This window comes from Vanessa atalanta, chromosome W (genome assembly GCF_905147765.1).
Source record: "Vanessa atalanta chromosome W, ilVanAtal1.2, whole genome shotgun sequence".
Classification (NCBI taxonomy): domain Eukaryota; kingdom Metazoa; phylum Arthropoda; class Insecta; order Lepidoptera; family Nymphalidae; genus Vanessa; species Vanessa atalanta.
This window is the reverse complement of record NC_061901.1, coordinates 35,263-47,910: the sequence shown is the minus strand read 5'-3', so window position 1 is coordinate 47,910 and position 12,648 is coordinate 35,263. Positions and strand designations below refer to the sequence as shown.

Below are 12,648 nucleotides of genomic sequence, written 5' to 3'. Positions count from 1 at the left end.
ATGAAGTATCTGGGCCTCATCCTGGACGGTCGATGGAGCTTCGGGCAGCATTTTGTCCATCTCGGCCCGAGGCTCATCAACGCCGCCGCCGCTCTCGGCCGCCTCCTTCCGAATGTGGGGGGGCCGGGATCGCTATGCCGGCGTCTATATTCCGGCGTAGTGAGGTCGATGGCGCTGTACGGTGCCCCGATCTGGGTCGACGCCCTCACCGCTGACAACCGGGCTCTGCTGCGTAAGCCGCAGAGGGTCATAGCGGTGAGAGGCATCAGAGGGTACCGTACGGTGTCGTGGGCTGCGGCGACACTTCTCGCGGGCGATCCGCCCTGGGAGCTCCAGGCGGAGGTGCTCGCGGAAGTGTACCGGTTCCGGGTCGAGGCGAGGAACCGCGGCGACCGTCCAGGGTCGGCGGAGGTCGGGCGGATCAGGGCTCTAGCCCAGCGAGCCCTGATCGCCCGATGGCAGGAGGATCTGGGGTCACCCACGGCGGGCCTGGCGACAGTGGAGGCGATCCGGCCCCACTTGAGTCGCTGGGTCGAGAGGAAGAAGGGCACACTCACCTTCAGGATGACGCAGGTACTTACCGGGCACGGATGCTTCGGTAAGTACCTGCACGGGATAGCGCGGCGGGAGGTGTCACCCTCCTGCCACGAGTGTGGTGCGCCAGTCGACACGGCGCACCACACCCTGAGTGAGTGTGCTGCGTGGGGGCCCCAGAGGCACACCCTTGCGGCGACTATGGGCGGAGACCTCTCGCTGCCGAGCATCGTCAACGAAATGCTCGGTAGTGAGACGTGTTGGTCGGAGATGCGCTCCTTCTGCGAAAGCGTGATGTCGCAGAAGGAAGCCGCGGAGCGGGAGCGGGAAGAGGATGCCGCTGCAGACCCGCTCCGCCGAAGACGACCGGGGAGGAGGAAGAAGCGCTACGCGCACCTTCTCCCCCCGCCTCAATAGGCGTCGCAGGGACTAGGGGGGGTCTCAGTACCCCGAGAACCCCCTCTAGGTGTTGGAGGCCCGCATAGGCGGGCCGACCGTCAGGGCGTCACGGTAGCATGCGCAAGCGATCCCGTGGCGCCCGCCGAAAGACGGAGAGGGTACCGCTGGTTTTTTAGTGGGTAAACCTGGCGTACCTGGGCGCACTCGGCGTCCAGGGCTCCGGGGAGTCCCACACACCCCCCCACCTTCCATCACGTGGGGGAAGCGCGTAACGCGTTTTTCCAGCGAGAAAAAAAAAAAAAAAAAAAAAAAAAAAAAAAAAAAAAAAAAAAAAAAAAAAAAAAGGTTAGGTTAGGTTAGGTTAGGTTAGGTTAGGTTGGGGTACATGTCAGTCGCCTCCTCGTGGCGTACCCTGGGCAACGGGGCCGGCTCGAGTTTACTCGCCGGCCACGGCTAAGACTGACGCGGCGGTTAGGTCACGGGTCGCCCCGGTCCTTCTCTGATCACCAGAGTGGACTGTGTGCGCGGCCTCGTGGCAAATGAGGGTGTTGTATATCTGTAAATATATAGTCGTAGTTATTATACATAATTCATGTTTATTTTGATTATTTCTTAATTAGGTAGGTGTATATAAATTTGTAAATTTCTTTTGTTGGTTTGAGGAAGAAAACCTCGATAAAAAATCACCCCGAATCCCAAGTGGCCTCGCAGCGCGATGGGATGCATGGCCGAAGGGTATTTCGGTCCCGACTGCGTTTCCTTTCCCACCCTTCCACATCCTTATTCCTTCCTCCTCCTATCCTTCCTTCTTCCTGCCGGCAGCCCCGGCAAAAAATCTTTAAAATGAGTGCTACTAAAAAAAATTATTCCTCAGGAGGGTGTCAATCCCTCCCCGATCCGCTTCACGGATCGGGCAGTCCCATATCGAAATATGAGGGGGACAAAGTCGCACGATCGATTTGTCACGACGACCATACCGCGAGCATAACGGACACCGATTATACCAAAAAAATACCTGTGGTACGACTGGAGAGGATGGGCGCGTTGTCGGATACCGACAGCGTGTCGAGTCGTATGACTGTTGATATGGCGGTGGAGGTGGGCGCCCCGATGGCGCGCGCTGAAACCAACGACCTTGGCTTAAATGAAGGACTAGCTGCCCGGCCTGTGCGACTCTCCGAGTCGGACTCGTCGGTCTGCAGCATGATGACGGTGGAGTCGGGGGACATACCACCCAAGGAGATGACACAGAAGAGGAAGAAGGGCGCGAAGCGGACTCACGCTGAGGAAAGCTGCTCTGGCTCTGAGAGCGACGCGAGCGTGCAGCTGGGTGATAATTCGGAATCCTCAGTGAGCAGGTGGCTAAAACCCGCCACTAAGAGGGGGCGAGGCCGACCGCCCACCCATGGAAGATACGTGGGCATAGGGAAGTCGCAGGAAGAGCTCCGCGAAGCGAAGTCGAAGGCGAAGACGGATCGCTTCCAAACGGAGGACGCGTTGGCCGTTTACAACGAAACGGCCAAGTTGGCGCTGGAAGAGAGAGCGGCCCGCAGAGCGAACCGACAGACAGATGAGCATGCCGAGGACGCACCGAAGACGTCCGCCGCTTTGGACACGACAGTCCAGCAGGCGTTAGACGTGGTGCTCCAGGTTGCCGACAAGTCGGGCAACCTGAAGGGTACTTTCGTCAGGGCTCTGAAGACTGCCGCTGACACCATCAAAGGTGCGGTAGCGGAACTTAGAGCTCTGACCATGTCAGAGGAGGTGGCCCGCCTGGAAGCTGCTAACGCACAGCTTTCGGGCCAGTTGGCCGAACTGCGCAGAGAGGTGGCCGAGATGCGCCGAAAACCGCAGGATAACAACGAGGAAGGTCTCAAGCGCATCATGGAGGAGGCGCTGCGGTCCAGCCGAGAGCAGTTCGGCAACATGCTGAACGCCCGGATGGAGGGCATCGAGCGCCGCCTCCTTCCGGAGCCTCGGTTGCGGCCTCCGCTAGCTGCAGACCGCAAGGCGGCAGAAGCTGCAGCTAGCAGCAATACAGCAAGGGTGTCGGCACCAGTCGAGCCGCCCACTGCCAAAGTAGTAGAGAAGGCTGACAAAAAGCCAAAAAAGAAGACGAAACGCCCTAGCATGGCTGCCAAGGAGGCGGCAGCGGCTGCGGCCAAGAAGACCGCTCCTCCACCAGCGCCGAAGCCAGGCGGCTCCGGAGCATCTTGGGCGGCTGTTGTTCGTCAACAGCCGAATAAGCCGCCCAAGAAGCCTAAGGCGCCGGAAAAGAAGTCGAAAGAAAGGCGTCCCGGAAGGAAACTTCGCTCTCCTCGCACCGCGGTGATCACCATCACCCTGAAGCCCGGTGCTGAGGAGAAAGGATTGAAGTACGAAACTGTCCTGAAGCAAGCGAAGAGCCGCATCAAGCTGAGCGAGGTCGGCTTGACTGCGGTGCGCTTCAGGACAACGGCCACTGGAGCGCGGATGCTAGAAATCCCGCCGGGCACCGTCGACGCGGAGAAGTCGGCGGACGCCCTTGCGGCGAAGCTCCGCGACGTCCTGAGTCCGGACGAGGTCCAGATCCATCGACCGACGAAATGCGTCGAGATCAGGGTCGTGGATCTGGACGACTCAGTGACGGCGGAGGAGGTGGTGGCAGCGGTCGCCAAAGATGGAGGTTGCTCCGAGGGCGCTATCAGGCCGGGCGTGGTCGTCCGGAGCGCCAACGGCTGCAGGTCGCTGTGGCTCAGCTGCCCAGTCGCGGCGGCCAAGAAGGTTCTTGTGGCCGGCAGAGTCAGAGTGGGGTGGATCTCGGCGCGGGTGTTATTGCTCGAGCCGAGGCCACTCCGCTGTTACAGGTGTCAAGAGGGAGGGCACATGGGGGCCGCTTGTGACAGGGGTGTGGACCGCAGCCGTTTGTGCTTCCGCTGCGGCCAACCCGACCACAAGGCCCGCGAATGCACCGCCGCTGAAGCGAACTGCATCCTGTGCTCAGCGGCCGGTAAACCGGCGACGCACGCCTTGGGCAGTAAGGCGTGCCAGGGCAGCAGAGCTCGCCCTGTCAAAAGAACGGGAGGTGCGGTGACGAAAGGGCCCGTCACCGTGTCCCTACGGACTGAGGAGCCCATGGAGACCGCACACTAATGGCCCTGCGTTGTCTCCAGGCCAACTTGAACCACTCCGCCCGAGCCCAGGACCTTCTAGTCCAGAGCATGGCGGAGTGGCAAATCGGAGTGGCAGTGGTGGCGGAACCCTACGTCGTTCATTTACGGGACGACTGGGTATCCGACCACGAGGGAGTAATTTCCATCGTTGCTCCCGCTATCGCCGGTTCCCCAGCGATCGACTGGGTCGCAAGAGGCAGAGGGTGCGTGGCCGCAATTGTGCACGGTAACGCGTTCGTAGGAGTCTACGCCTCTCCCAACCGGAGTCTCGCCGAGTTCGAACAACTTCTCGTTGAGGTCGGGGCTTTGGTCGGGCAGGTTTCACCGAGACCGGTGATAGTCGCGGGGGACTTCAATGCCAAATCCACGGCTTGGGGTTCCCCTGCGACCGATGCCCGAGGAGAGGTGCTAGAGGAGTGGGCCGTGTCACTGGGGCTCGCGACGATCAACAGTGGATCGGAGAGCACGTGCGTGCGGCAGCGGGGCGAGTCGATCGTGGACTTAACGTTCGCGTCCATCGCCCTAGCCCGCCGTGTTCGGGATTGGAGGGTGGAGACGGGGGTGGAGACTCTGTCGGATCATAGATATATCCGATTCGATGTCTCCGCGGTTCCCGTCGTCCAGCCCGCTGTTGAGCGGTCAGAAGGTCCGCGGTGGAGTCTGGGCCGCCTCGACAGCCAGTTGGCAAAGGAGGCGGCCATCGTGGAGGCCTGGTGCGCCGGTTCCGATCCGGTCGTCCAGGTCGACCGAGAGGCTGACCGACTCGGTGCCGCCCTGTTCCGCATTTGCGATGTGGCGATGCCGAGGGTGCAGTCTCAGACTCCACGTCGTCGTGTGTACTGGTGGCGCCCGGAACTGCGGACGCTGCGGAGAGCGTGCGTTGCGGCCCGTCGCCAATACGCCAGGTCCAGGAGGAGACGGATACGCGATCACAACCTGGAGGAGGCTCTGTACACCTCCTACAGGGAGGCTTGCGTATCACTCCGGAAGGCGATCGCGCAGGCGAAGGAAGCGGCGTGGGTGGAGTGGCTCGCCTCACTCGATGCAGATCCGTGGGGGAGACCGTATCGGGTCGTGAGACAGAAGCTCCGACCCTGGACACCCCCACTCACCACCACCATCCAGCCGCAGCTTCTGGGACGAATCACGGAGGAGCTCTTCCCGCGGCGAGGAGCGTTCGTCCCACCGGCGATGGAACCGGAATACGTCGGAGAGATGGCGGGCCAAGCGTCCCCGGTTACCGAGGCGGAGTTGTGCGCGGCTGTCCTGAAGCTCCGTTCGAAAAGGACAGCCCCCGGGCCTGACGGGATACCGGGACGCGCGCTGACGATCGCGCTGGAGCAGTTGGGCGACGGCACGTGCCGGCTGTTTTCCGCCTGCCTGGCACAGGGTAGGTTTCCGAACCGGTGGAAAACGGGAAGGCTCGTACTCATCCGCAAGGAGGGACGAGCCCCCGATCAGCCGTCGGCCTACCGACCCATCGTGCTGCTCGACGAGGCGGGCAAGCTCTTCGAGCGTATAATCGCAGCTCGTCTGGTCGGCAGCATGGTGCCGGGCCTGAGCGATTCACAGTTCGGCTTCCGCCGGGGCCGCTCCACGTTGGACGCAGTCGCCAGGCTGAGGGAGCTCGCAGAGGAGGAGGTCTCTCGGGGTGGGGTGTTGCTGGCAGTATCGTTGGATATTTCCAACGCCTTCAACACTCTGCCCTGGGAAGTGGTGCTTGAAGCTCTCAGGTACCACAACGTTCCGGACTACCTGCAGCGAACCGTCGCCGATTACTTCTCCGGCAGGGCGGTGGCGTTCCCGACGATGGATGGTATCAGCAGGAGGGCGATGACATGCGGTGTTCCACAGGGCTCGGTTTTGGGGCCGTTACTGTGGAACATCGGCTACGACTGGGTGCTGCGCGGGGCCACGTTGCGGGGGGTCAGTGTGACCTGCTACGCTGACGACACCCTCGTGTCGGCCCGCGGCAGAACCCCTCGTGAGGCGGCATATCTCGCCACTGCGGGAGTGGCACATGCGGTCCACCGCATTCGTGCTCTGGGCCTCGAGGTGGCCTTGCACAAGTCTGAGGCCCTAATCTTCCATGGACCTCGGAACGCGCCACCTCAAGGGTTGACGATAACTGTCGGCGGAACTTCCATCACCATCGGGTCGACGATGAAGTACCTGGGACTCGTCCTCGATGGCAGGTGGAGGTTCGAGGAGCATTTCCGGCGCTTGGCCCCAAGACTGGTGGCTGCAGCCGGAGCGTTGGGGCGCATCTTACCCAACGTCGGAGGACCGGGGAGTTCCTGCAGACGACTCTACACCGGCGTGGTGCGTTCGATGGCACTATACGGCGCGCCGATATGGGCGGACGCTCTGAGCGCTCGCAACGTCACCGCGCTGCGACGTCCGCAGCGGGCGATGACGCTCAGGGCGGCTCGGGCGTACCGGACGGTGTCATACACCGCGGCCGGCTTGCTGTCCGGAAGCCCGCCATGGGACCTCGAGGCCGAGATCAACTCGAGCGTCTACTGGCGAGCCAAGGCTGCAAGAGCAGGAGGAACTCGACCCCATCCGGGCGAGATACAACGGTGGAGAGATGAGGCAAAACACCGCCTAATGGAGAAGTGGGAGGATCGGCTACGATTTCCAGATGCCGGTGGGGAACTCGTGGCGGCGATTCGCCCGGTCTTGAGAGAGTGGGTCGATCGCAAACACGGCCCACTGACGTACCACCTGACGCAGCTCATAACCGGTCACGGCTGCTTCGCCAAATACCTGTGCGAAGTGGTCGGGAGAGAGGCGTCGGTGGTATGTCTTCATTGCGACGACGGAGCCGTGGACACGGCCGAGCATACGCGCGCAGAGTGCCCAGCCTGGGCGGAGCCTCGCGCAGCCCTGTCCACGGCCATTGGATTGGACATATCGCTTCCGGCCATTATTCGAAAGGTGGTCGCGAGCGAAGAGGCGTGGGCGGCATTACGGGTCTTCAGTGAGGCCGTAATGTCCGCGAAGGAAGAGGCGGAGCGACAGCGGGAGGACGATCCCGATTCGCTTCCAATACGTCGACGGAGACCTGGTCGACGGCGCCGTGACCACCTAGGCCGGATGCAGTAACCGGACGTGACATACAGTGTGGACGGCGGCGGAACTTTACATCCGTCGCCGCCTAGCCTCCAGCGGCGGACTCGGGGGGAGTCCGTCGCGGTTCTTATGGAGGCGGAGACGGAAGGTGCGCCGAAACACCCTGGCGTGCCTTTCGTGGCGAGTCGCCCCTTTACAGCGACGGCCGCTGGCAGGGCCGCGGTGGTGAGCCACGTGCGTTCCCGTAGCCCTGTCGCCTTGCGGAGAGGCGGAAATCCTAGGAGGTTTTAGTGGGTAGGACGGGGCCTTCTGCCCCGGGAGTCCCACATATCCGTCCCGGTCAACCCCCCTGTCGGCCGGGCGGAATGCGTCAATGCATTTCCTCCTAGTAAAACTAAAAAAAAAAAAAAAAAGGTTAGGTTAGGTTAGGTTAGCTTAGGTTTTTTTTTTTTTTTTAAAACTTTGCTCCCTCTATTTTTTCGCTAAAAGTTACGTTAGGACAAACGGGGAAAATCCCTCATGGACGCCTGGGAATGGATGGCCCAGGCAGTGCCGGACTCTTACCGGCTAAAAACCCCGTTTGTCATCAAAAGTCAATTCTAGTCTTATTTGTTCCTCCCGTTTTCCCCTGATGTATATTCAGGGCCTTTATTTACATGTTTTATATACAATTAAAACTTATACCTACTTCACAAACATATTTTATATTTTACAATTACACATTAACGGCAATTTACTAAAACTAACTATTCCTAATATTTACAATTTTACATATTTTATTGCAATAGTCCATGAAATCTTTCCTGTGCTCTTTATCCTCCAGTAATTCCGGTAGGCTACTCCTTTCTAGTTTCACCCCCGTTTTTTGTTCTAGATTATATTTGTCAGTTTGGTGGATAGGGCACTCTAGTAGGCAATGCAGCGTGGATTCCACCGCTTGTGGATCGCATAGACATGATGGGTTCTCCTTACACTTGAAACGGTGCAAGTATTCGGAGAACCCACCATGTCCCGTGAGCATCTGCGTTAGGTATCCCTGGAGTTTGATTTTCCTAATTATTTTATATGCCTTAACCGCGTCCGGAAAGAACGCTCTCGTTACGGAAGCCGTCCCTCCCGACTGGTATCGCCGGTTCCATTCATCGAGAGTCTTCTCACGAATGTTCCTCTTGACGAATGAAACCGGAACCTGGTCGTAGTCCGGCTTTCTCCGGCTCGAGAGCGCTGCTTCCTTCGCCAGGCAGTCGGCGCGTTCGTTCCCGGGGAGACCCGCGTGGGCTTTGATCCAAAACAAGAACACCATCTTGTTTTGTACCAAAGCCCGATGTAAGTTGCGTCTGATCTCCACCGCTAACGGGTGAAGGTTCCATTGGCCCGTTACGGTCTCCAGCGCTGCTCTGGAGTCACTGTACAGACCAAAGGAACTCCCCCCGTTCTTGAGGATTTCGCCTGTGGCTCTGCAGATGGCCAGGAGTTCCGCCTGGTAGACTGTGCAGTACGCGGGTAGGCTAAGTTTGACTGCCTTGGTCTCGACCTCATTATTCCATACGGATAATGCTGCCCCGACCCGGCCGCCAATCTTGCTCCCGTCGGTGAATATTCGCACCTGCTGCACATTGTTCAGGTCTACCTGGTTCTGGTCCGAAAGACTTCGGATCTCCAGGTCCATCTGCATCGCCGGATGAGGAGCGTCCGCAAATCCAGCCGCTCGTTCGGTCTCTCGATCGCCTAGTACTGAGCGGGATGACCCTCTCCGTGCTTCATAAAGGGCGGCTGCTTCCTTTACTCTCAGGTCGAGAGGCAGTATCCCGGCCAGTAGTAGTGCCGCGTTCAGAGAGACTGTGCGGTAGGATCTACAGAGCTTCTGGGCGAAACCTCTCTGGACCGCGTTCAAATATTTTTGGACTCCAAGTTTCCCCGCCGCAGGCGCCCACGCCGCTGCTGCATAAATTATGACTGGCTCTATTGCAGCCGTATAAATTGTTTTAATTATCTCTGGGTGTAGCCCCCAGCTAACCCTTGCGGCTTTCGATAATTTCTTGTAAAAATCTGCGCCTTTGGCACATATGCTTGCGACGTGTGTATTAAAAGTAAGCTTTCTATCTATAATGAGCCCCAGGATTTTAATCTCTTCGGTCATGCCGATGTCCACCCCGGCCATGCTCAAACGTGGGGTGTCATATTTTATTTTATTGGTAATTGTCATTGCGCAGGTCTTTTGCGGTGCAAATTTTAGTTTATTTGCTACACCCCATTCGTGAGCAAAACTCAGGGCGTCACCGGCCTGTCTTTCTATCTCGAGAGCCGTATCTTCCGCGAATACCATCACTATATCGTCTGCGAAGGCTTGACAAAAGTACTTCTTTTTTGCCATTTCCTGCAATAGTGGGTCTAACAGGAGGTTCCACAGGATAGGGCCACCTATTGACCCTTGCACACATCCTTTATTTGTAGCTCTTATCGTTTCTTCCCCAGCGTATCTGAGTCTGACTTTTCTGTTGTCGAGATAACTATCTAGTAGCCTCCTGATATTTACCGGTACTTTTTCCTCAGCCAGTCGAATTCTGATTGCTGGCCACCATGCGCTGTCGAAGGCTCCCTCTATATCTAGTGACACCAGGGCGACAAGCTTTTTGAGCTTTATCTGCCCCTTTATGTGGTGTATCAGGGTATAGAGGGCGTCCTCGGTGCTCTTCTGGGGCATGAATCCGAACTGGCGAGTACTGAAACGCGGTATTAGCTGCCATTTCATCCTTGCTACTATCATCTTTTCCAGGACCTTCCCCAAAACTGGCAGCAGGCCTATTGGTCTATATGATTTGGGGTTCGTGTAATCTTCCTTGCCCGGTTTTCTCAATGCCACCACTGTGGCTTCCTTCCAGGTGTCCGGGAAGTATCCTATTTCTAGGCACTTATTGTACAGGGCAAGGAAGGCGTCCGGGTCCTGGTGTATAGCTCGACCGCATATGTCCGCGGTGAAACCATCCGCACCTGGAGCCTTCTTTGGATTAAATCCTCCGATCGCGGTCTTTAGTTCCAGCATAATAAACGGCGGGTCGTGATGCTCAGCATCCTGCCTGTCGTTTATTCGCTCTGCCGCCTCTCTGGTGCGGCGATGGTGGACATTGTCTACGCTAGCGAGATCTTCGGGGTAGAACGTCTCAGCTAGCAAGTCAGCCGACTCTTTGGGGTTCAGGTGTGCTCCGTATTTGGTTAGGGTCAAGTCTTCTTGTCTCCTGGTGGTTTTTCTTAAGATTCTATAAACTCCATCCCATACTCCTTCCCTATCCTGTTTCTCACAGAAATTTTTCCAACTTTTTATTTGGGCTTTCTTGGCTTGGCACTCATATTCTTCTTTCTTTTTCAGGTACTCTTCGACTACATGCTCTCTTCTCGATTTCGCGGCGTTCTTTATCCTGCGTCTGTATCTCACCACTGTCTTCTTGAGTTGGGATAACTCTTCGCTCCACCACGGGATGGTAAGTACTGTTCTATTTTTCTGTAAGGGTATACTTTTGTTACAGGCTGTCGTTATTGCCTGTATATACTTGTTTACTACGTGCTTTAGATCCTCTTTGTTGCATATTCTTTTTATATTCTCTTGGTTTATTTCTTTTTCTAACTTTGCCTGCGCTAGAATATCTCCAAAGAGGTGCCAATTGGCTTTTTTCGTGTTGTAAATTCTTGTAGTTCTTACGATGTTTATACCCTTACTTTTTTGCATTTTGATGTTAAACAATATGGTACTGTGGTCGGAGCTGGTGGTGGTTTGGTCTACCCTCCAGTCTTCGATCAATTCCAGCAGGTCTAATGAGCATGCAGTTATATCCACTATACTGGTGAACCTTCTGTTCCCTCGTATAGTGTCGAACGTGGGTGTATTCCCAACGTTGAGTACCTGTAATTCGGACTCTTCCAGGGTCCCGGACATTTCTTCTCCCCTGTGGTCCTCTATGGTGCTACCCCACCAGGTGCTCTTTGCGTTGCAGTCTCCTCCGATCAGTAGTTTTGTGGGGCCCAGCTCCTCTCTGATGTTCTTTATTTGGTCCAAGTATGGCCATATGGGCTGATCCGGTTCGAAGTAGAAGGATACCGCTACGATTTCCCAGGCGCTGGTTCGGATCCTTACTACAACTATATTGTTGTTTGTAAGTTTCGGGCACTGGATGACATCCAGGTCGTCGTCAAAGACGACTACGGCTGCCTTCACAGTCCCATCTCCTATGACTGCGTTCTGGAAGACTCTTGCACCACGGTATTCCTTCATTCTTCTCACGCCGCCCACATATGGCTCCTGGACCAACGCAAATGCGATTTTATGTTCACTGGCCTCAATCATGAGTTCGTTGGTTGCCAGTTCCTTACGCTGGAGGTTAGCTTGGGCTACTGCATATTTCCTGATGAGGTTGCCTACCCTGGAACGGCTGGGGACCACCTTAGCAGTAGGCTATCTTAGCCCTAGCTAGTGCCTCCCACCTTCTCCGTATCGGGCACTGGTCACTGAAAGCGTTGTGCTCAACGTCTTCCAGTTTTGCACTGGTGCAGTTTATGCAGCGTGATGCTGCTCCGGCTATCCATTCAGGGCATTTTTCTTTTAAATGTAATCCACCACAGTGACAGCACTTCGGCTCGGTTTGTTTACAAAAACGCCTTCCATGTCCGTAGCCTAGGCACATGGAGCACTGCACTAGTGGGGACTGGTCTGACACTCTAATTTTTTGCATATCTAAATGCACTGTACCAATTTGCAGTAATTTGCTGTGGATAGCCGGAGAGACCCTAAGCACAACGTATCTAGTGTGTGGGTTTCTTGCTTTTTTGTAATATTTAATATTTACTCTATCGTCCGCTTTGTTGAGATTGTGGAATACTATTTTGTTTTGATTCCTCAGCGCCGTGAGAATTTCCTCTTCGTTATGCACGGCGAGAACATCTTTTAGAATCAACATGGGGTCCTGGTTTTTGACCTCCTCCACGTGTATATGTTCCTCCACACACCTCAGCCGTTCCTTTAGTTTGTCTCTTTCTTCTGTTGTCTTGCAGCCCACTATTACCTTTCTGTCCTTGACTTTTCGCACCTTTTCCACGGTGATCCAGCCGTCTTTTGCGTTGACCGCTTTACGCACTCTCTCTAGGACTTGATCTCCTGTGTCTTTATCATCTTTTGGTGCGATTAGTATGGAATGCAGTGCCGGTTCCCTACGGTTTTTACTTGATGTTGCTGTTGCCGCCTCGGCGTAGGTCCTTGATTGTGTTGGCGCGGAATTTTGTAACGTGGTGATGGCCTCTCGGACTTTCCCGATTTCCAGGTAAGTGTCCTCCATTTTTTTGTTTTGCCATTTTAATATTTCCAGCACTTCTCCATTTCCTGTGTTTATTCCGTGACTTTCTGTCATTGTACCTTTCTCGCTTTTTTCTTTTATGAATGTGCCGTCCCTTTTCGCTTGTTGTCCTTTCTTCGCTTCTCCTGCCTCTTCCTTTATAAGCT

At 56.0% G+C, this 12,648-nt stretch overlaps 1 protein-coding gene across 1 annotated transcript; it reads left to right on the top strand.

Annotated features, from left to right (window-relative positions):
* LOC125075671 lies at positions 1-387 on the top strand (the record flags this gene model as incomplete). The annotated part of the gene is made up of 1 exon (XM_047687382.1): positions 1-387. A coding segment is annotated over exon 1 (387 nt), but the record flags the coding sequence as incomplete, so codon positions are not given.
* Between the last annotated feature and the right edge of the window lie 12,261 nt (positions 388-12,648).